This window comes from Octodon degus, unplaced genomic scaffold (assembly GCF_000260255.1).
Source record: "Octodon degus isolate 3935 unplaced genomic scaffold, OctDeg1.0 scaffold00007, whole genome shotgun sequence".
Classification (NCBI taxonomy): Eukaryota; Metazoa; Chordata; class Mammalia; order Rodentia; family Octodontidae; genus Octodon; species Octodon degus.
Genome location: NW_004524583.1, coordinates 30,220,554 through 30,243,847, shown reverse-complemented (window position 1 = coordinate 30,243,847; position 23,294 = coordinate 30,220,554). Strand labels below are relative to the sequence as shown.

Below are 23,294 nucleotides of genomic sequence, written 5' to 3'. Positions count from 1 at the left end.
CAAAAACAAACAAACAAACAAACAAAAAAACAATCAGACTTGAAGATCAATGGAACAGATCAGGAGACAAAGAAACAATGCCAGATATACTCAGCCACCTTATCTTTGATAAAGGTACCAAACACATTATCTGGAAGAAAGATAGCCTCTTTAATAAATGCAGCTGGAGAAATTGGCTCTGCACATACCAAAGATTAAAACTGGACCTGTACCTTTCACCATGCACTAAACTAATTTTGAAATGGATCAAAGATCTAAATATTAAAATGCAAACATTAAATCTACTGGAAGATAGAATAAGTAAAATAGTTGACTGAACACCCAGATATAGGCAAAGACCTTATGAATAAGACCCTGATTGCTCAGGAACTATCACAAAGAATCAATGACTGTGATCCCATCTTTTTAAAAACTTTTTTTTTCACGGCAAGAGAAACCACCACCAGAGAGAAGAAACAAGCCACAGTGTGGGAAGAACATTTGCCAGCTGTTCCTCAGACAAAGGATTACTATTTTATTTTTTGGTGGAACCAGGGATTGCCAGGGAAGCGCTTATTCTACTGAGCCATCTTCCTGGTCCCACAAAAGATTACTATTGAGAACTTATAAAGAACTCAAAAAAATTAGACCTTCCAAAATTTAAAGACCCAATCCAAAAATAGGCATCTGAGATGAATACATACTTCTCAGATGAAGAAATACAAACAGCAAATACATACATGAAAAAATGTTCAATATAACTGGTCATTCTGGAGATGCAAGTTAAAGTAACACTGAGATTCCATCTAACCCCAGAAAGAACGGCTAGTATCAAGAAATCAGCCAACAACATGACGCTAGTGGGGCTGTGGGGTAACGCCGCTTCCCTTTGGGGGAGAGCTGCCTGGCACAGCCACTGTGGGAATCAGTGTGGAGGCAGGTGCCTTAGACACTGAGCTTGGAGGTCTCATGTGACCCGGTTACTCCCCTCTGTGCATCTTCCCAGAAGAATTGAAGCATCACACCACAGCGATAGGTGCACACATTTATAGCAGTCCAATTTCTAACAGCTAGAGCTTAGAACCAACCCAAACTGAGGAATGGATAAAAAGCATGTGGTATTTTTAGACTGAGCCATAAAGAAGGGTAAATTGGAGACTTTTATAGGTAAATGGAGGCAACTTGAGGCCACACTCATAAGAGAAATAAACCTGCTATACACGAATAAACAGCATACTGTCTACCTAGTGCGAGAAGCTGAAAGAGTAAGTAAGATCCACAGTGTACAGCAGATATTATGAAATGGGAAGAAACTGTTCAAAAGGAAGGAGAAATGGACAGGGGAAAGGAGAAAAGAAAGGAAGAGCCAAAACAAAAACAGGGCCAGCCAACTAGCTCAGCGGATTCAAGCGCCTGCTAAAGCGCCTGCTTAGGTAGACCCGGCAGCCAAGGCTCGAGCCCCAACCCGCCGTGCCGGCCCCACCCGCGGGGCGTGCGCCTATAATCCCAGCTCTTGGGAGGCTGAACAGGCGTATCACTACGAGTCTGATCCACGTAGCGAGACCCTGTAGAGCCTGTACTAAAATACAAAATAATAATAAAAAGAACAAAAAACCCTTATCTATACACATACAATAGTTCAAGATAATTATACTACTAGTTTCTCTTAGCTCACTGAAAAGTCTGTGCTAATATTGTTTGGATAACAAAATGCCTATATTTTGTACTTTGAATAACTAATTTAAAAAGATAACAATGCACAATATATTGACCATTATGATAATGATCTTTTTTAAAAATAAAAAATAAAGACCTAGTAAGTCTGAGAAAGCTATTCTTTCCCCAGTTAGTATCTATGCAGGAGAGAGCTTTCTAATGAGTGATCAGAGCTGTCAAGATAATCCGATGTTGGCAAGGGGGATGACTAGTCTTATCAAGAAAATGTATCAAGGGGCCGGGGAGATGGCTCAGTGGAATAAGTGCTTCCCTGGCAAGCACAAGGGCCTGAGTTCAATCCCCGGTTCCAGAAAAAAAAATTTAAAAAAGGTGTCAAGATGACTAGATATTCACATACAAGAAAGAATGAAGTAAGATCCTTATTATACAGAAAAACGCTTAAGAATCAGATCTAAATATAACAGCTAAAGGTAATTCTCTGTAACCTTGAATTATGTGGTTTCTTAGATACAGCACAAACAACAAAAGAAAGATAAACCACTGGATCAAAATTAAATCTTTTGTTTCAGAAACCACCACTGAAAAAGGTCAAAGGTGTGCCAAGACTTTTATCTGCAAAGACGCTACAGAACTACCCAACAAGCACACGAGCGGGTGCTTACTACCGTGAGCTGCTAGGACACCGCTTCGCACACGCTAGATGGCTACCGGTGAAACGGCAGCAGGGAGGAGGCTGGCACTGGGGAATCCCACGCGGGCGGCTGCTGTGCGAAAACGGCTACGGTGCCATTCTCGGTGCAGAACCAAGAGGTGAGAACCCGTCATCCCAACCTGCCTACGAGTGTGGGGCGCATTACTCACAGCAGCCCGAGTGACCACCGGCTGGCACCGGACCAGACGCACGCGTGTGCGCACAGAAAACCCTTCAACTACAGAAGGCAGGGCTGGCTTCCAGCTGCAGCCTGGGTGAATGCTGAGGACGCCCACTCATGGAGGGAAGCCAACGCTTTTATGATTCTACCCATGCGAAATGTCCAGCACAGGTCCACCCAGGGGCAGAAGGCAGACTGGCGACTTTACCAGCGCTGGAAAGAATGGCAAGGAGGAGGTGACTGCTGCAGGGCGCGGGGCTCTTCTAGCGCTGACAAAAGTGCTCCGTGCGAGCACGGGGCTGACTGCACCACTGCGCGAGCAAGCTGGCGCCCCCACCTGCCACACTCTTCTAAAGACAGCGTAGTTCACCAAGGAAATAGGATGTTCAAAGGTGTGTGCATGAAATAACGCTTCACATTAGAGAGGGGCAGGAAGCCCTGACGCATCTTGGAGATAAACAGGAAACAAGGAACGGTGTCCATGCATCTTGGGTGGAGGAAGGAGCATGCTTTTTATTGGCCAAGGTGAGAGGTAGGGAGACATCAGCTTCACCTCAAAGCGACACATCACTTCCCCTAACCTGGTTATTTACTGCTATGATGAACTTTTCTCAGCAACAACTTACACAGTGGCGTCAAGGAGCCCTCACTGGGGAGATAGCTCCGTAGAATCAGTGCTTGCCCGGCAAGCACAGGGTCCTGAGTTCAATCCCCAGTACCACCAAAAGATTAAGAGCCCTCGCTTACTTTTAGAAAGGCAGAAGTTCACTGGCTTTGTCCCTCTGCTGTCAGCATGGAGCACCCAGCCGTGCATGGCTGCTGGCCCTTTAGATGTGTTTGATCCAAACAGACCTACCAGAGTGTCCAGGAACATGGCCCCTAGATGTGCTAGAAATTTTCTACCAGCCACAAGTAAAAAGGAAACAGGTGAAATCAATTTTAATGTAAGTTCTCAACTCAATCCTATCCCAAAATAGTATCTCACCATGATGTCAATACAAAAGTTATTAATGAGGGAGGGGAAATTCAGATTAATCTAAGTAATGTATCACTTCCAAGTAGAACAGTGACATCACCTTTCCTTAGTAGTCTCTTCACAGAGTACATACAGGGTTAGGCTGCACAGTTCTCAGCTTCAATGTTCACTCCTCCAGAACAGAACTCGTATGAGCCTGCTCACAGAAAGTTCTCTGCGCACCTTGTACATCTGTGACTACAAAGTGGAGTACTGCCCCATCCCATGAAACAACTGCAAAGCAAATACACATTCAAGTGAAGTGAGACCAAGGAAATGGACTGTCTTTCAAGAGGGAGAAAGGCTATTCCCAATTACACCTGTTAAGTGGTAAGGAATCCTGGGTTATGGGTTACTACACTACAGCGCACATGTACAGCTGGGGAAGACGGGGGGCAGCCGTGAGGAACCCACGTGTTTCCTTGGCTGGTGCTCCAACAGTATCCCATGTTCACAACTGCACAAGCAAATAAAATTTCTTTCTGGGATCTTTCTATTCCTTACATTTTGGGACTGCTTCTGATAAAAAATGGACAATCTTCCATTCAGACCTGCAGACATGCAAGGGCAGAACAATGCAGCTCTCATTTACCTCAAAGCAAGGTGAGGGCCAGAGCCGCAGGAATTCCAGGGCTATCTACGGCTTTATTTTTCATCTCGCAGAGCAAAGAGCAGCAGAACAGACCCGTCCTTTTCCACACTGCTAAGTTGTTGGGAATCTATTACTTCTGTAAGCTCACAGTTCACTTACGTGTCCTTGTTTGTTTGGAGACAAATGCACCACTGGATCCTGCCGCATTAATCTCCCACCGGGGCTCTCCCGGAAAGCTGGCAGTACCTTGGCTACTGCTGGGAGGTGGCACGTAGGCTCTGGAATACAGCACAGGGCATTATGGTGCAGGCACTGAGCAGGGGAACACATGGTGACAAACGATATGGTGTGCCACCGCATCTTCCCGTTCACTGGCCAGCCAACTCCGAATCTCTGCAGGAAGCTTGTTAAGAGTCTACACAATAGATAGCATGTCAGAGCTAAGTGGCTGACGGGTAAAGCTCGCAGCTGGTGACAATGTGTCCCATCATACACATCAGCAGAGCCACATACCACCAAGTCAAAGGCCATGAACAATGCAGAGATGTTTGGAATCAACTTTTGGTGGGGGGGGGAGTTTAGAATATATGGATTAAATTTATGAAATTCATTCGAAGTATGGCTAACCTAGCTCAGCCTACATGACCTCCACAGGCATGGACGCAATCACGTGTTACTTACCATGGCACTTGGGTATATTTTACCTGTGTATTCATGGTGCTCGAGGACAAAAGAATTGAAATCCTGAGGTCCTCTATGACTGTAAGCTAAGCACAACAGAAAAGACACACAGCAGCTAGTTTACTAAAACAATTGCTTCCTTCTGGACTCCAAACCAGGGCTCAAGACGAGGCTCCAACAGCGAGAGAAACAACTCAGCCACACCTGTAGCTAAGAACAAGAACTATGGCCTCTGCGATTCTTCCTACCACATAGAGGAGCAGGCAGCCCACCCCTGAGCCTGATTCTCAACCACTTCCAAGAGCAGAGAGGCAGAAAAATCAATGTTTGCAGAGACGAGAGAGCCAGCTGACCATGCAGAGCTGGGTGCTGTCAGCAGAGTCCACGCAGCACCTGCTGTAGAAGAACAAAGGGCCCGTCTAGCGGAGGTCTCCATCCATGCAAGCCACTGCAGGAAGTCAGTCCCACAAACTGAGTGCAGAAGGTTCAGCCCTTCCTACATTCAGCATCGTGTAATGAACAATAAAGTATTTCTCTTGAATTCTTTCTAGGCTGGCTTGTACCTACTAAACCCTGCACTCTGACTGTCCATTAGGAAAGGTTGGGTAATTCTCCCAGAATGAATATACTGGAATACCAAAGCTTATAAAAATTAATGTTAGCATTTTATTCAAAGCCTTAGATTTTGAGTGAAGAAAAGCTACCACCTGGACCTCAATTCCACAACCGAGCAAAAGGCTTCTTGGGGCAGGCTCTGAGGCTGCCTTAAAAAAAGAAGGCGTGCCTTAAAAGGATGAGAAATATGTTTCAGAGCTTCATCAACATTCACTTTTGAGCCTCACCTGTCAAGAAGGGAAAGCCACCAAACAAAAATCCATGTGAGGAAAACAGCAGCGGGGGCAGGGGGCGAGAGAGGACTACGGCTCCACCGTGACATCACCCTCTGGGGCACCCTCCCAGGCCTCCGTGACTTCCCAAGCCGGAAGTATGCTCTGAGCTCTGCACACTGCATGCAGGGCTTGCTGGCAGCCTCGCTCAACGCCTGCAGCAGGAGCCAGAAAAAGCCGCTAAAGCCAAGACGAAGGAGGGGTCCTTCTCACAAGTGTCGTTACCATCTCAGGGGTAGCAAAACATATGGGATTAAAAACGTTCTGTCAAGAGCAGAAAAGCAGATCAGAATATGCTCAGGTTTTCTGCACTGGGGGTAGGTGGGTAAGGGAGGAATGACAGATGGCTTCCCCAGCACAGCACATCTCTCTGAAGCTGCTGGAGCAAAACACATCCTCAGACCCAAGAGCTGCAGCTCTCTGCCTGACTCCTGTCAGCTGAATGTGCTGCGCACTACACTCACGGCTGGTGCAATGACTGGGCAGAGCCACTGACCCAGGACAAGACCCTGAATCTGGGGAGAATAGAAAATAAGGGGCCTCTGCATTAAAAGTGTATCTTTTCATCCCTGAAATTTACTTATTTATTTTTTGGGTGGAACCAGGGATTGAACTCAAGCCCTTGCACTTGCCAGGGAAACGCTTATTCTACTGAGCCATCTCCCCGGCCCCATCCCTGAAATTTACATCTTTCAAAAAACTTAAAATCTCTTATTGATGATAACGCTTCCTGACATAATACGGAGGCGAGGAAAACCCAGCCTAACAGACCAAAGTCTGTGCTGTGTCAGCCTCGTTGTGGCCACACCCCCATGCAGTATGCTGAGACTGTCTTGTTTCATAGCAAAATTGTACTGTATCAACGAGTGTTCTGGAGTTACAACACACACACACACACACACACACACACACACACACACACACACAGATGAGGGGGACTGCGCACCTCAAATCTAAATAAGGGCTTACTGGGGCAACTCTTTGATCTAGCTTTTTATTCTGCGAAGACAGTTCCTCAGCTGACAGTTTAATAATGGAGAAGAAGGAACTAAAGAAAATGCACATAAAGGAGGACAAGTACCTAACTAAGCTACAGCTGTAACTAAGTCACTGTATTTCTTCCCACTTTGTACAGTTTTTTTTAACCTGACATTAAGAACACCAAGAAATCTCTCGAGGAAGTAGGCAATGACAAGGGAGGACAAACGTACTTAGGGTACAAGTGGCTTTTAGGCTCGTTTTTACTCCTGGTGCTGAGTACAGATTGCTGTGTTCTGTTTATGCTTGTCTGGGGTCACCCAGAGCCCCTTTGCTCACAGGAGTTCCCTGCTGCTCTCACGTATGCACCGTCTACCAGAAACTTAACTCTAGTGACTACTTAATAAGCAAGGTTGTGCTGTGTACACAAAGCCTCCAGCACATTGTCACCAGGCAGTCCAGCGGCCCGTCACAAGCCCTTGTGCTTCGGAGCAGTTCGCTACTTACCCATCTGGTCAGCGATGCTGTCCTCACTCCTCTGCCAGCTGGGCGTGGCCTTGCCACCGCCGCCGCCGAGGTCCGCCTGGGTGTTCTGTCTGTCAATGGAGGCTGGGGACCGTCGGCCCACTCCAAACCTGAAGCGACCCCCCAGACAAAGACAAAGACAGTATGAGGGAGCCTGGGTGTGAGGGCAAGCTCCTGGGTGACACCGATGACAGATGCTACTAGTTCTTGCTTCTGTGTCAGTACAGGTACATGCCTGCGTGCATGGGTGTGGAAATGTGTACACCGTGACCTCAGAAAGACTCACAGGCTATTAACACCGGCAGGGCATCAGGACTAAGCCACCCGAGATGTGTGCAATGAAAACCACAATGTTCACACTCTCATAGCCAAGCTCAGGCCCTCATTCTCAGCCAAGGGAAAAATTTCACAGTCTAAATCTCTCATATGTATCTTTGACACAGTAGAGTCTGGAGGTTTGCTTCTCTTAACTTACTGATCTACAAAGTCATTTAGGTCATGGGTTCTTGAAAAAGTGCTTCTGAACACTTGCTCTGTGGTCTGAAAGACAAAGGCTGGTCACTTATACTGCAGAGAACCCACTTTTGGAAAGCGGGCATTTGCAGTTGCCCCTCGGAGGGGCACTCTGGAAGCAGGCAGGCTGCATGAATAAAGGTGAATGCTGATTCTGGAAGAAGACTTAGCTCCTTAGTGACCCACTTTTATCCCCCCCAAGTCAAATGATAATGCCTGCTTAATTAATAATACCTGCTTAATTAAAGCATATGCTTTGATAAGCATTATCAGCAAAGTCAATCCGAGCTCAGAGAAAGGGCTGGAGTACAGAAGTCCACCAGTCACAGAGGACTCTCGCTAATCCACGCGTGGTCACCAGGGAACCTCTAAGTGGCAGACACAGCTAAGTAAACAGGACTTGTGTCCACTGCTGCACGCAACGAGCATCTTAGCTGTTACAGCTGATAATTACGGGGTGGGCCAGGCAGAGGGACACTGGAAAGGGGGAGACGAGGTGTCGGGCTGGGCTCCACCACCCAGTGTGACTCAGCAAGGTCACCAGACTTCTGACTCAGTTTATTTATGTGCAATATGGCAATTCTATCACAGGACTCAAAGGAGAAAAATATATATACAATATCTGAAAAAACAAAGAAGGCTATAAAAATATTTCAGGGGCCAGGGATATAGCTCAGCAACACAAGCACCTGCCTGGCAAGCCCAAGGTCCAGAGCCTGATTCCTGGTACCTACCCCCAACAAAAAAAACCCAAAAATATTTTAGTAAACCATTTATTACATCATCTCCCCAGGTGCCAATCTGGCACAAATGCTGTGCACTTACATGTCCAGTCACAAGGCGTACTAGGCAGAGGTGCCTTAAACCAGGACACGGCCATTATTAAAAACAAAACTTTTTTTTTTTTTTTGAGAAAGGGTCTCATTATGCAGTTCAGGCTGGCCTTGAACTCCTGCCTCAGCCCACAAGTGCTGGTATTACAGATATGCACCACCACACCTAGACCTAGAGATAACCTTGATCTATGGAAAACTTCAGTGAAAATATTTAGGAAAAAAAAAATCACAATTATGCTTTTTGGTACTTCCTCTCTGAACAGAATTTTAGTTTAGTTCAAGAGTGAATTGAACAAACCCTGACCTTATGACCCTTATTTTAAATCTGTACTAAATTAAAACATTTTGAAAGGGCACAGACAAGTTAAAAATGAATTCTAATCTCACTTTTATTTTATAGCAGCAGTGGAAACTAGTGACACCTTTTTAAATCTTTGAACTTAAAGTCAAGTACTTTTTAGCCATGTGCTTTTAAATGACAAGGCAAGGCAGACTTAAACTTTTCCTTGAAAAGCATTTTTACCTGTGAACTTGTGATTGCAGTATGCACCAACACATCCTAGTATCAGGTGTGCAAAGATACTGTCTGCCAGGGGCTCAGACCAAACTGCTCTAAATCCTACACTGTGCATCTTATTGAAGAGCTTAGCTGCACCTGTCTGAAGGAGCACCTGCGTATGCACAGCCTGAGTCACAGGCATAACCTGCAGGGGGGTGAGAGCCATTGCACGGCTGACGACCCACGAGACATGAAGGGATGCTCAGCCTCATGAGGCAGCCCACGCCTCTCCAGGGAAGAGAGAGGCTCTGACGAGGCTAACAGAGCAGGGCTCCCCTGCCCTGCGACTTTCCTCACCCCTCATCTAACAGCGCTGAAGAAAGCTGTCTGGGTGTCCTCACCACCCAAGCAATCTTTCTCTCTGGCTTGTGCTGCACGACAGCACCTCAGAAATCCGTAACGTGCTGGGCCCTACAATGAATTTCCAAGCTGGGTAAAAAGACTTCTTTTTTCAAGGACAGGTTCTCACTACGTATGTGGTCCAGGCTGGCCTCAAACTCAGGGCCATCTCTCTGCCTGCGCCTTCAAGTGCTGGCATCTCAGGTGTGTGCTACCATGCCTGACTAGGCTCTGAGTTTTCAAATATGATTTTTCCCTACCTCTCTTTCCTGTCTCAAGGTTTCCAAGTGTCTTCTCTTCCCCAAATAGGGCAGCTATTATTAATCTCCCGAGTAAATCGCATCTCTCAACTGATTGCAATACTGTATTTTCAATATTGTGAACCAGGGACTGGGCAGGCACATTTCATACGGATGCACATGCCGAGGCCACTGCAGGGAAGGAGGACACTGAGGTGCGTGCCACATTCACGGGCACCTACTGTGTGCCAACCTCCTGAGACGATGCTGCCCCTGCGGGCGGCAGGGCACACCGCTGGGCTTCACTATGGACTTGAACATACACACTAGTCTGGGGCAGGCTGCACAGGAGATGGCAAAGGGAACTTCAGGACCAAAGCTGAGCCATGAGCATCGCATGGGAGTCATCCGACTGTGGACCTCCGCCGCCTCCTGCCAGCATACACAGAACTGCGTGGGATCCAGGGGAAAATGGCGTATCTGCCTTACGGACAGTCTCCCCAAGTGAGAAAGACATTGTGCAGCCAGGCCTACGGTCCCAAAGGACCTCACAAAGGATGCCAGCTCCCCACTACCACCCATGGAAGAGATGTACTCACTGAGCACCCACGGGAGAGCCCCACCTCACTGACACAACTGGAGCGGCAGGGCGCTAGAATCCTGCTTTGGGCATCACTGTTCACCACAACGCTTCACTTGTTTTGGGTTGTGGTATACATTAGAAGTATTACCAAAGACAGAAAAAAAACCCTCCGTTCTCTTGGCTCATTTATATTTCAGTGCTGTACTAACACTGAAGTTGTGGTGAATTTTTCATTTTGAAGGCAAACCAGCCATTTAAAATCTAATTAAAGCAAGAAATAATTAGTTGGGCTTGTGATGCAGTGCAATAACATGCAATTCATTAACTTTTCTCCTGCAATTGTTACTGAAGCAATTAAAACGAGAAATGTGCATTTTAGGCGGGCTAGGAGGGAGTCCTGGAGAGGCAGTGCTGTGGGAGGGTATGCTCAACACTGGTCCTGTCACCTGGCTTCTGCTAGCGCACATATTCAGTAATGACAGTCACACTTAACGTTTATAAAACCCAACAAATGCTACTATATAAGAAGTACCTTTTATGTGAGGGTATTATCAATAAGCTTGTTCATTTTGTATGTCCATTTGTTAAAAATATATTTTGAGAAAATAGAAACACTCACTTTCATCAACACCTCCATCTGATTTTGAAATGGCTCTTCTCAGGCTCCGTGGGGAGGGCCTCAGCAGGCCGCCTTTGATGGTCCTTCTACCTTCCCTCAGAGTGAAGGCTGCCTGAGTGCCAGACATCTAATGTGCCTTAGCTTCAGACCTCATAATCTTTTTTCCCCTTCCAGTGGCCTCTATAAAAATCATGTAATTTTTTTTTTTTTTAAGGTGCTGGGGATCAAACCCCGGACCCTGTGTATGTTAGGCAAGTACCTGAACTATATCCCTAGTCTACTTCATAGATTTTATAATTTATGAAATTATAAAAGGAAGCAAATAGTTACATTTGGGTATTCGGTGTTTTCACTGAAGATGTTTTTTGTTGGGTGGGGGTAGGTTTCACTATGTACTTCAGGCTGATCTTGAACTCAAACTCACAGTGATCCTCCTGCCTGCCTCAGCCTCCTGAGTGCTCGGATTATTGTGCCATCATGCTTGGCTGTTCAATGAATACAAACAAAACACACCCTGCCCAAAACCCCCAAAAATACCTTAGAAGACTTAAATGATAGGATGTGATTATAATTTTCCCTTTGTTAACAGTAATACAAAAATACAAACTCCATGCTAAGTAGCCTTTCTGGAGGAAATATGAAATGACAAGCTCCTTCCTGTGATACTAGGTGATATACATAAGAGACACATCGATGCAATTCAATTTCTCTGCCATCGAGACCTTGGTAAAGTGCGAGGTGAGAGATGAACTTCCTAAGAGCAGCCTGAACCTGCCACAGAAACACTTTCTGTGTGGCGTATCAGCCACACTCCCCTGCTCCTCGTAGGTGAGTCAGGGCTGGCTGAAGGCAAACCATGCACCAGTGTGCAGGTGAAAGGCACGGAGCCAGCAGCGGCCAGGCAGCATACCTACCCCTCGGGCATGGACTTCTGTCGGTACGTGCCCCCACCAGAGCCAGTCTCGCTGGACGAAGACAGGTTGCTAGGGGAGTTACGACACTGGGATCTTGCTAAAGCCATGGAGGAGACCGTCACATAGATGTCCGAACCAGGAGACAGGCTGCACGGGCAAATAAAAAACACGAAGTCAACAACTTACAGGGAAAATACCAGGAAGAGGCATGATGCATAATGTCACATAAATGCGAGAAAGGCAGCGACTTCACGAGACAATGAAAGCAAAGCCTGCCAGATGCCTGCAAAAGAGACTTTCCCATGATGCTACTCTCCATGAAGCACAGGAAAACTTGCTTGAAGTGGGTGGGGGAAGAGGCATAAAAAAGGAATGCTCCCCAGCGCTGCCAGGACGGAACTGGGAACCACTCGTGCAGTTTCCCAACACGGTAGAGCAGGGGATAATTGAACCCAAGCGGCAGTAACGCAGTAATTAATACCAATTTCTCCTACGAGGCTTCTGAGAGCACACAAGCGTGGTGAGATCCCTGTGTGCTTGTTTTCCCACTTTATTACTCCGAGCTTAAAATGAATATTCCAACTGCCGCTAGTATGGTACTATAATTCTGCTTGGCAGCGGCACTGAGGCTGCACGAAGAAATGCACAGAACTGGAGTTGCTGGACATTGTCAGTTACTGAGCTTACAACACTTCACAATAGAGGGGCTAATGGTCCCTGACAGACCTGCTTCTGAGCTGTCAGGGTCTTCTACTGGCCAGCTGGCTGTTGAGGTAGAAGCCAGAGCTCTGTGGTCCGGGGACACAGGTTTTGTTCCTGCTGCCTTGGGCCAAATCACAGGGAGATCAACAAGTGATGTTGAAACCCTTGACTATCAATCAACTAAACCTTAATAACAATGCTATTTTGAAAGCAAATGCCAACACAAGTCTCTTGACTCTCACTGCTGGGCAGGGCAGTCCCATTCAACAGCCAAAAAGCAAAATCTAAGTCGTGTAGGTGGAATCTAAGTTATGATGAGCAGGCTCCTGGACCCTAAACCCACTGCGAGCCACTCAGAGCTCTTGGATCCCTCACAGGGTGCGTTTCCGCTTCTTAGAAGAGCTCACCGCAGATCTCCACGGCCAAATGACACTAAGCACAAGCACAGGTACTTGGAGCACACGCAGCCCAGTTCATGGGAACGAGAAAGGCTGGCCCCGCCGTGAGCCTATGCCCTCTGCAGCAAGGGACGGGGGCTTTCAGACGCGGGGAGCCCACAGAAGGGGTAACAGGATCACAGGGCAAAGCACAGGGCGAAGCTCTGTTAGCAGCTACAGAATGAAGTCAGAGGCCAAGGAGTATGACCCCAAGTCCGCCTGCTCCCTCCACGGGGCGGGCTCAGCTGCAGCCAGAGCTCTCTCCAGCTGTCGCACAGACGTCTTCACCCGGGATTCAGATCAAGCCTCTTCACAGCTGACAGGCTTTCCCTATGCCACAATGCCCCGAAGCAGTCCTCCCTACATCTATCATGTCAGGCTGAATATCCCTAAGTCATTTCTCTCTTCTGTCCTCACCCTCCAGAGTTAGCTGGCTTAACTAAGTTCAACTCCTGCTTTCTGAGCAAACCGTCCCTCAGCACCCCTGGGTGCTGGTCCTGGAAGCACAAGGACAGCAGTGCTCTCTGGTCTGCAGTGGCTGCCTCCCGCCTGCTTTTCTCATCTCCATCCCGCAAATGGTCCCCTCCCGCCTCTGGCTCTGGGCTCTCTCTACTCCACCCCTCCAAAAGCCCCCACCATTCCCTCTCCAGCCTTCCCTTTGTCTAGTTCCACCTTCAGGGCCTGGAGCCGCCCACCGCCCACCGAACCCCACTCTCACCTCCACTCCGACTCCCAGCATTTCTGTCCTGAGCAGGCTGACTCAGACTCACCACAGCCACACCTTCTCCCAGCTCGCTCCCCTGCTGGGAAGCTCCCCTCTTTTTCCTACTCACACAACATCCCCCCAAGGCCTAATTCCTACAGCTTATCCTGAATTCATAAACAGAGCCTCCTTGAACCTGCTGGGCTTGTTCTTTGTGTTACTGCAGCACATCCCATAGAGAGGCTAGTCCAGTGCCTACCTCCTTACTAGATTGTAGATTAAAGGAAAAAGACTGTGCCTACTTATCTTTACATGTCTCAGTGTTTTCTGGAAGACAGAAAATCCTGTTAGAAATATATTGATGAGGGACAGAAGAGGGTTCTGGACAAGGGCCCACACAGTCCCATCAGATGCCCAAGCTAGGAGTGGCTCTTCACCAATAATGATGTGCTAAAACCTGTAACTTATTATAATTACAACAAAGATTTTTGGGGTTTTTGGCACTGGGAATTGAATCGAATTCCAGACCTTGCACTTGCCAGGCAGGCACTGTGCCACTGGACTGTATTGCTGGCCTACTTACAACATAGTTAACACAGTTTCTTAACCATAAGAAACAAGCCTGGAGGTGCAGGTGAAGTCAGGGAATCAACTCTGCAGAGCATCCACCTTCCAAACAGCGACAGGGCTCACTGACCATGCCCGTCCAAGCAGCACGAGGCAGGACAACCCAGAGACACCAGGCTGGAAATGTGACGGGGAGCTCAGCACACAGGCAGGCTCTTGAAACTTCTCTCACCACTGTCAGCAATCTTTGTGTTGGTAACTACAATGTGTTACATGCTTTTTTAATGTGATAGATGCAGTTTGAAAAAATTAACTTGACAGTGCCTGTACCTGCTTATGTGAGCCACCACGCATGTGAGTCTCAGCTGACCTCACCTCGTCTGCTGCTTTAGTCACCACAGCCCTGGTGCCATTCCGCACTCTGAGAAGCGCTCGGCATGCTGCACAGACCCTAACGAATTCCCAGTCCTGGTGTGGGTCATGTGTGGGCAGCCCGGCAGGCCAAGGTCAGCAGAACTCCGGCTTACCCCTTCTTTAGTAACATGGTATGACAGGTGAAAGATCGAGACCTCTATCTAGAGTCCATAAAAAAGTATGTCGTTATACTCCTTTCTACAGGAACTCTCCCAAATTTGTCATAGTTAAGTAACTGGAAGGAGACGGGAGTGTAAGAGAAACAAGTGGAATAAGTTATCAAACACTAAGGACTGAGGATGGCCCAAGTCCAGCTGTAACCAGACACTGCGCTCTGTTCTGCCCTAAGAGCTTAGCTGCCGCGTGCTCCCAGTATAGAGAAACTATGGACACAGTTTGGAGCTGCTTTGGTTTTCTTACATGAAGAGGAAGAGGTGGTAAAATAAAGTTGGGAGGGCAGCAGTAGTAGAATAGGAAGACAACCGGGGCCACGCAGCACCCAGGGGCCTGGTGACATGGAGTCTCTTCTCAACGAACAAATATGGCAATGACCTGTATTTATGAGCCGAGTGAGGTGTTCACGCTTTGAGGAAATGAAAACACAATTTGTTAACAAGAGTCAAGACGCAACTTCACCATCCATCGTTACAGCTTAGCAGCCCCAGCCTATTCTCCAAAATGTGTATTAAGCTGAAATTCTCGAGCTAGCTCTCAACCTCAACTCTTTTACTTGGCAAATGTATCAGGAAATTTTTTTGGCTACTGGAGCCATCCCAAAGTTTCCAGAAGGCTGGCATTCCTTCCCATTCTTGTGTCTTTTTCGACTTCTATACCTCAATAGGGGCTTTGTTTCCTGACTGCTTGCACGCACAGCCGCATACGGCGACCGACAGAACGCCACCCAGTGCTTTCGTGGCTCACTACGCACGTGTGGCGGGCAGGGAGATGCTCAGAACTGCTCTTATTCTTGCGACACACTGCTTCACTGTTCTTTCTGAACACTCTGGACTGGATGCCTATCAGGGAATGGAAGGGACCCGAGGTCCACGCCGGCAGAGCTTCAGCAAGGCTAGAGAGTTCCGAGAGCTGCTCCGGGGCCAGGGGCTGACCTGAGCCTGTCTGCCCAGCCCCACTGCGCAGGTATAATCTATTTCAAGGGTTGCTGTGCCCAGTGTCCCTGAACCAGAGCAGGGTCACAAAGAGTCTTCTGAGATAAGTCCAGGCCTTTCAGCTCTAGTGGTTTTTTCCCCTTTAAAAAAAATTTTTTTTCTTTATTTGTATATCTGGTACACTGTGCTCTGCCTAAGCAGGCGCTTTAATCCGCTGAGTTATCAGGCCAGCCCTAGCTTTGTCTTGAACTCACTGCAGTCCTTCTGCCTGAACCTCCCGGTGCTAGGATTACAGGCGTGCACCACTACACCTGCTGCTGGTCTAGTCCTAAAGGGCCCTGAACACTTGCTATTAATGAGAACGAAGATCAATACCTCTTTCAATTGCTATGAGATCTGTCAATTCTGTTGAATGAAAGCAATAATGTTTTTTTTTTTTTTAAATCTGGTACCCATCAGGAATTTTCCTAAAGCTTTTTAGCATTAATTTCAGAAGATTCTCTTCCTACATTTTAAAATTTTATTCAAGAAATAGGTAAAATAACCCAGACTATACAGGAGTCGGGGCCCTCTCTGCTGCAGAAATAAAGCACTAGCTTTTTTAAAAATTACACCAAGCACACAGCAGCTGCGACCTCGCGAGCATCAGAGCCGGCACGCGGCCCACCTGATGAGCGGGACGCCGCGTGAAGCTGCTTTTCGTTTATGCGCACTGCATTTCACTGCCAAGACAGCGGAGACCTGAAGGGGGGCTGGACCCTTATGAGAAGACGGCCCAAGGTCAGTACCAGCCTCTTCCTTTTCCAGCACTATTTTCATATTAGGATTAAAAGCTGTCAAAAAATATTTCAGGTTTCTACTAAAGGAACACCTGTGCTTTCATCCCTCCCCTGGCGTAAACTGCCCTGCAGGACGACTAGGTAGGCGTCCACAGCAGGCTCACCAAGCCTGGCTGCGGCTGATCACAGCGGCAGCCATCCATGGGTGTGGGACTCCGTGTCCGCAGTCAGTGCTATGACAGCTTCCTCGGTACTTAGGGCTAACTGCACCCTGATGGCTTGCTTTTGGCTCCCCGAGGACACCTACTGCTTAAAGGTGTCCAAGGTGACAAGGCCCCAGCAACCCAAGTCAAACAGAGGAACGACAGCAGAAGAAATGAGAGCGTTTCAAACAGCAGCCGTGACTGACACACGGGGCGCTCAAGCCCATAATCAAACATGGCACTCTGTCACAACTTAGTAATAAAGTGCTATCTACCCAGGGAACAGGACCAAGTTAAAATACTTTGCCTTCATCAGAGCACATCAAGAAAGATATCTGCAGAATTATGTTTCTAAAAGTTTTTCTTTAAAATGGCCCACGGTCACGTGAGTGCTCTATGCAAGACAAGACTGAACAAGTTGTATGCAAGTTCAAGTACTTATCCACCATCTCTCACGTCTTCCCACTGTATGCTTCGTGACCAGAACTGCCACTCATCCCTGACCTGCTGATCTGGGTCAGGAAACCCTGTCCTAACCTCCTCTGATAAGGCCTATTCACAATGAGGAAGACCTCTTTTATAAAGCTGGGACAATGAGGCACTTCCCAACCAAAGCAGATGGGTTATCGCAGCTGCTGGCAAGCGGGCTGAGGGTCAGAGCCTGGTCTGCATCACGGGTGTCTCCTGAGATGAGTGAATTTCCAATCTAAGGGTGCTTTTTTTTTTCTGGAGCACCAAGCAAGCACAAGACCCTGCACAAATGCGCCAAGCCCAGGCCCAAGAAGCCGCCCCTGACTGCAAGTGTGACCAGATGCCCCTCATGTGTGTCCACTCTGTGCGTGCTGGACTGTGATGGGGGCTCCGGAGTCAGAAGACCTGCGCTAATTTCAGCACTCCCACTAACTGCAGCAATGTCCGTGTCCAAATCATTTCGTCTCTCAAGCATGGGCATCCTTCCACAGGCAGGACAGACAACAGCCGCAGGGTTGATGAGTGGAGGTTGAAGTGAGGAAACTCACACAAAGGTCCTGGACAGAGCCCGGCACAAAACATGAACTCAATACTAGTCACCTATAATGTTTAAGGAAAACACAAACAATCACGAGAGGTTAACACACATACGAGTGCAGAGGGCCGCAGCCAGGTATCAGTCAGACCTAGGTAGGAGAACTAGGGCAAAGAAGGCTTCATGAAGTAAATACTTTAGAGGTGAAGTCAGCACAAAACCATCCACAAAAGTCAGGTTACTAAGAACCAGAAAGTGAGGGGTTTATGCCCTGCCCACCGTGACACGTTAGGCAGGAGCACTGGGCACCAGGGGAGTGGCTGCCAGGGACCACACCCGAAGGCCAGCAGGCGCTGCTGGGCCAGCCCTTGCGTGGCTAGCTGAGGAAACACTCCATCTGTAAGGCAACAGGGAAGTGCAGAAGTTCTGAGGCAGGGCAGAGGTTTGGTCAGAGCTGATCCTCCAGACCCAGGCCAGTAGGTCCAACAGAAACACTCAAATGCCCAAGCCCCTCTGCCAAGGTGGAAAAGACCCAGTAAAACAAAGCCTAAAGTTTAGCAACACACATCTAAGTAAGAATCAATTAGTTTGCACAAATACCAATCTCGTTTTTCTGTACTGCCCTCCACTAATCCCCAAAAACATGTTATAAAAAGTCACAACCAAATCTTTTAGTGAGAAGCCAAGCAGTTTTTATTTTTTTATTATTTTTTAGTGGAACCAGGGATTCAACTCAGGGTCTTGCGCTTGCCAGGAAAGTGCTTATTCTAAGCTATCTCCCTGGCCCCTGCAGAGCAGTTTTTAGCCATGCTAAAATTTTAAAAGACTAGATAGAATAAAAAGACATATTCTGTTACCCCATTACACAAACAAAAAGGATGACACTCAAACGTGAAGTTCAGTGCGGCCCTCCAGCCTTCCTGCAGAGTGCCTGCCTATGCGTGCTTCCATGGTCTCTAGGCCCCTCCTCCTCTTCGCTGCTAACTCAAAGGGACACCACGCAACCTGCCTTCCTCCCCACAGGCTTCTTCTACCAGCACTGTTACTCCTAGACTTCAGAGATTTTGAGTTCTGCAACATCCAAATTATTTTCAAGCTCTACCTTCCTCCACCTCTACTCATTGTGTGCTATATGGAAAACTACGAGCCAAGCAAAAAGCGACAGATGAGAAGACCAGTAAGGTCCATCCTGATTCCCTGAGGGAGCAGGCTGGTGCCCACATACACTTCCAAGCAGGGCCACAGGTTTGAGCCAGCCCCACACCACCTTGTGTATTTGTGCTGCTCCTTGTCATCACCCCGCTGACCCTAGAGAGAATGGCCCAGAACCCCACTTCCAGGCCTGAAGCTCTGCCTTCTTTTATGCCCTCTGTGGTCTATCGATCAGCAGAGAGCCCAGCAATAAGGCCCACATGCTCAGGGGAAGAGACCCCTACATCTCTGCGGACCAGCCCTACAGACACCCTGCCCACCTCATTCTTTCCACAGCAATAGTTCCTGTGGGTCAAAAGGAAACTAAATCCATTTTTTCCCCAGCAATTTACAGATGTGGCAGACCCCAACTTGCCTCTCAGTCACCATCCAGAGGGATCTTCATGATGCAGATCTTAGGTCATTTTTTCAGGAAGGTTACAGAAGGATACATGTTAGCTTTGGCTTTTACGATTTCTCACCATGACTGGTGCATGTGATGGGGAAGGGGCCCAAGCATGACCTGGGAAGACTGTTGTTCTTGTAAGCCAATCCATGAGGTGGGACCAGGCTGGGCCTCCCAGGGTGGCTCTGAAACAGCCTCTCCTTGAGCTAGGTAAGAAGATAGGACCCAGCTGTTGGGTGTATACAGGAGTATAATGCCTTGGAGGGAGACACATGGGACCATACTATCACATGCTACCTTATTGTACCTGCCAGATACAACTGCTTTTTAAAATATCTAAGGTCCCTCTAATTTGTACAGACCTTTTTTTGGGGGGGGGGTGTGTTACCAGGGATCGAACTCAGGACCTTGCACTTGCCAGGCAGGCACTTACATCACTGAGCTATATTCCCGGCCCTGTACAGACTTTTTAAAAATAGAATTTCCTATGACGTCTGCCAATGCACAGCTCAGCACCATGTTAGCATGTCAGGCATTCTGAATTTATGCTGTTTCAACAGTTAACTATGACATCATCATCAGAGACAATGCAGCCTGCTTCTGGAGGCTCACAGGCTCACCGCATGCCTACGGGGGCAGGAAGCTTTCCTTGTCCCTGCACAACACCTTTGCCCAGCGGTGCTCTGGTGGGCTGAGGGTGCCCAGGGGGACTGGACTGCAGCCCGGGCAGCTCTGCAGGGAAGGAGGCCCTACGGGATAGCTTCCCTGGGCTGGGCACAAAGCAGCTCAAGGAACAACCACCCAGCAGCTCAGGACCTTGAGCCGGGAGCCACACTGCAGTGTGGAAATGAAAGAGAGCCAGGCAGTGTGCCTTCCCGCACGTGTGAACAGGACCCTCCACTGCGGCATCATCTAACCACACGCACCTGCAGAGTGTCCACTCCAACCCGAAGGCAGACGCCAGAGCTCGTCAGCGCCCACGAGAGGAAGACAGCACGCCCCGGTGGCTCCAAATGAAGCCCAGCCTTCAGCTTTGCTACCTTATCTCGATGACAGGTACAACCCTGCTATGCAATTCTAACTAAAATCCCGTATAGGGGGATTAAGAATTTCTACATCAATTTAGGCAAGTTTCATCAACAGAATATAGTATACTCTTAAAAACAGAAGTATGCTAAATTTAGGCAGCAAAGACCAAAGAAAGTTCAACTTTAGACTAGTTTCAATATTAGGGTTTTATCATCTACAAAGCATTTTACCTGTCCTTTACTTTTTACAAAGAGAAACTCATTGATTTTCTCCAAATTGAGTAACTTCTGCCCTATTTATTTACTGGAGCCTATAAAAGGCCAGAGCCTGTAGCTGGTTCTCAAAATACAAAGATGAGTAAGACAGGCTATTGAAAAATGGAAAGATTAAAATGAAGTATGATAAATTCTATGAAGAAGATATTTAATAATGTCTATATTCCCAGAAATGCATTAAGGTAAAGACAGGAAGACAGCATTTTGGAAAACTTAAAAGCAACTTCTGAGGAGGTATGTGTTTCCTGTAGGAAAGAGCAGCAAGTGGGCAGAGCAGAGCAGTGCCACAGGCACCAAGGAGAAGAGGCACTTTGAGAAAATGCAACCATTTATAAGCCTAGGGGCTGGGGGTGAGTGACAATAGGCAAAGGGCAACGGAGGAGGCCAGCAGGACCACAGAGGGCTGTAATGGCAAGTATGGCAGGCGACCCACCAGAGTGCATCTCCATTTGCATTATATTAGCCTTCCAGCAGAAAGCTGGTCTTTTATGTGAAGGCTTTTGGCAACAACTTAAGTTAAGAAAAAAATCCTGGTGCAAAATAAGGCTCTCCAGGCAGTGACAAGGACAAAGATTAAAAATGGGAAACTCAATAGACACTGAGGACTGCAGGAAACTGAGGACTGAGGAACCTGGAGGTTCCAGGGTGTGGGGCTGGAGGGAGAGAGCGCAGAAGAGGCTGCTCCAATCCTAGGCACGCCTGGGGAGCAGAGCAGGGGGAAAGCCCAGCACCAAGTTGGTCAGCCTCGAGGAGAGCAAAAGGGGGCAGGCGGGGCTGCGGTGGGGCTACCTCAGTGTGATCCCGGCAGCTCCTGCTCAGTGCACAGGCACACAAAGGCGGAAAGCGAACCGCAGACCAAGGGAAAGCGAGACGATTAAAGAGCTGCTCGGACACTCATGATGAGTGGGGCTCCTCGGGTAGAGGATCACCTAAGGCTACGGCAAGGAATCAGAACGCAAAAGAAACAAGGACAAAGAGCTGATAACACCAAAAAAACAGGTAATTTTGGGGGGAAGAAACTATTCACCAGCTGTGTATTTTTACACTGAAATACTCAAGCCAGGCTACTTACAAAGAAAAAGTTCACTTAGCTCACATTCTGGAGGTTCAAGTACAAGAGCAGGCAGCTGGGCTGCTGTGAGCTTCTAGTGTAGCACTTTACGGCAGGAGAACACACGAAGAAAGCGCTCGTGCGTGTCTTGTGCCAGGAAGCACAAGGACAAAGGCAGGCAGGGTCTCAACTCCTCTCCACGAGCTCACTTCCCAGCTACCTAAGGACCTACTGCTACCCTGGCACACGAGCTCCACTGTGGCGACCAAGCTTCTGTGTATGGTCCCTGGTGGCACACTCAACCAAATCGTAACAACGAGGGAACAGTCTGAAGTAGAAAACAGTACCTAAACTAAGGACTGAATATTCACTGGCTTTAAAAATATGTGAGTCTGCGGGGCCTGGCCCTAGCTCAGTTCTTTAAGTGGCTGCTTCCACAAAGCTGGCTGCCTCAGGTTGCTGTAGTTGGATCCCCACAACACTCCAGCCAGCCAAACCTGCCTTGAAGGCATTCGGAGCAAAAAAAAAAAAAAAGTAAGTCTGGACCTACTTTGGACCTAACTAGAGCAAACTCAGGAAAACGCTCAAATTCCAGGATTGAAGGGTCCTGATTTCAAGTCAGGCAGTTATGATCCAGGTAGAGAGTTTTGGTATTCCAAAGGCTCAATACAATTAAACATCAAACATTTAAATAACAAGCTAGTGATAATTTCATTTAAAAAAATGAAACTTCTTTTTTATGCCGATATGCTCCCAGTTTAGCCCAAGTCTCTAAATGCTTTAGACCAGGCTTTATTCCTGCTCCCATGTTAAGTATGGGCAACGCAATGCGTCACGTGCAGTGTGCTATCACGGGCCATTTCTACTCCAGTCCTATCCTTAACCTCTAGATAAACCCGAGGTCAAAGAAGGATCACACCGTGTCACCGGTTTCTGCTAAAGAAGTGTTAATTCTGTTCAGGACCACGACTCCACAACACAGTTCTGTACACCGTGGTCAGAAGCTGTACCAGGGTGGAGTTGCAACTTGCTTAGCGTGGGCTCTGCCCCGGGCACTGGTGATGCACACTACTGGGCGTCTCTGGGCACAGACACAGGGCCTTGGCCACCACGTCGGGCCCTGGCCCGGCTGCCGTGGCACTCCTCACCCGCTTGGAGGCCTGCCTCCCCGGTGAGCTGAGGTGGTGCTCCTGCCCCTCAGCGCCCACCAACCAAGGACGGAGCTGGGAGCTACACTAACCGTATCCTCTAAGGCGTGGGGGTCGCGCACACACTCTAAGGTGTGGGGGTCGCGCACATGCTCTAAGACAGAAAAGCTGCCGAACATGAAAAGCACGCTTGGGGAACACAGAGCTCCCATCTTTAAACAGAATTAAGCCTTCAGATGGCCAATGGCCTGTTGCTTCCCTCCTGTTTGTTCTCTAACAATATACACAGAAAACTATCCAGCCAAAGGATTTTTGCTGAAAACTCAAAAAATAATCATTTCTTATACAATAAAACTCTTGACCTTGGTGATAACATAGTAAAGGCCTAGTCTACCAATTAAACAAATGTCCCCAATGAGCTTCGGGCCTGAGATGGTACACGCATGAAGAACACTGTGCTTGTGTA

At 47.9% G+C, this 23,294-nt stretch overlaps 1 protein-coding gene across 6 annotated transcripts in view; it reads right to left on the bottom strand.

The window, feature by feature from the left end:
* The window catches only part of Sipa1l1 (signal induced proliferation associated 1 like 1), a 367,745-nt gene that overhangs the window by 33,178 nt on the left and 311,273 nt on the right, over positions 1-23,294 (bottom strand). For 5 of the 6 annotated variants that reach the window (XM_023703289.1, XM_023703287.1, XM_023703294.1 and 2 more), the window contains 3 exons: positions 11,809-11,955; positions 7,189-7,316; positions 4,295-4,413 (listed from right to left, as the gene is read on the bottom strand). In XM_023703289.1, coding sequence (XP_023559057.1) covers positions 4,295-4,413; positions 7,189-7,316; positions 11,809-11,955 — 394 coding nt within the window. The remainder of the gene's footprint in view (positions 1-4,294; positions 4,414-7,188; positions 7,317-11,808; positions 11,956-23,294) is intronic. The other variant, XM_023703298.1, reaches the window with a different exon arrangement.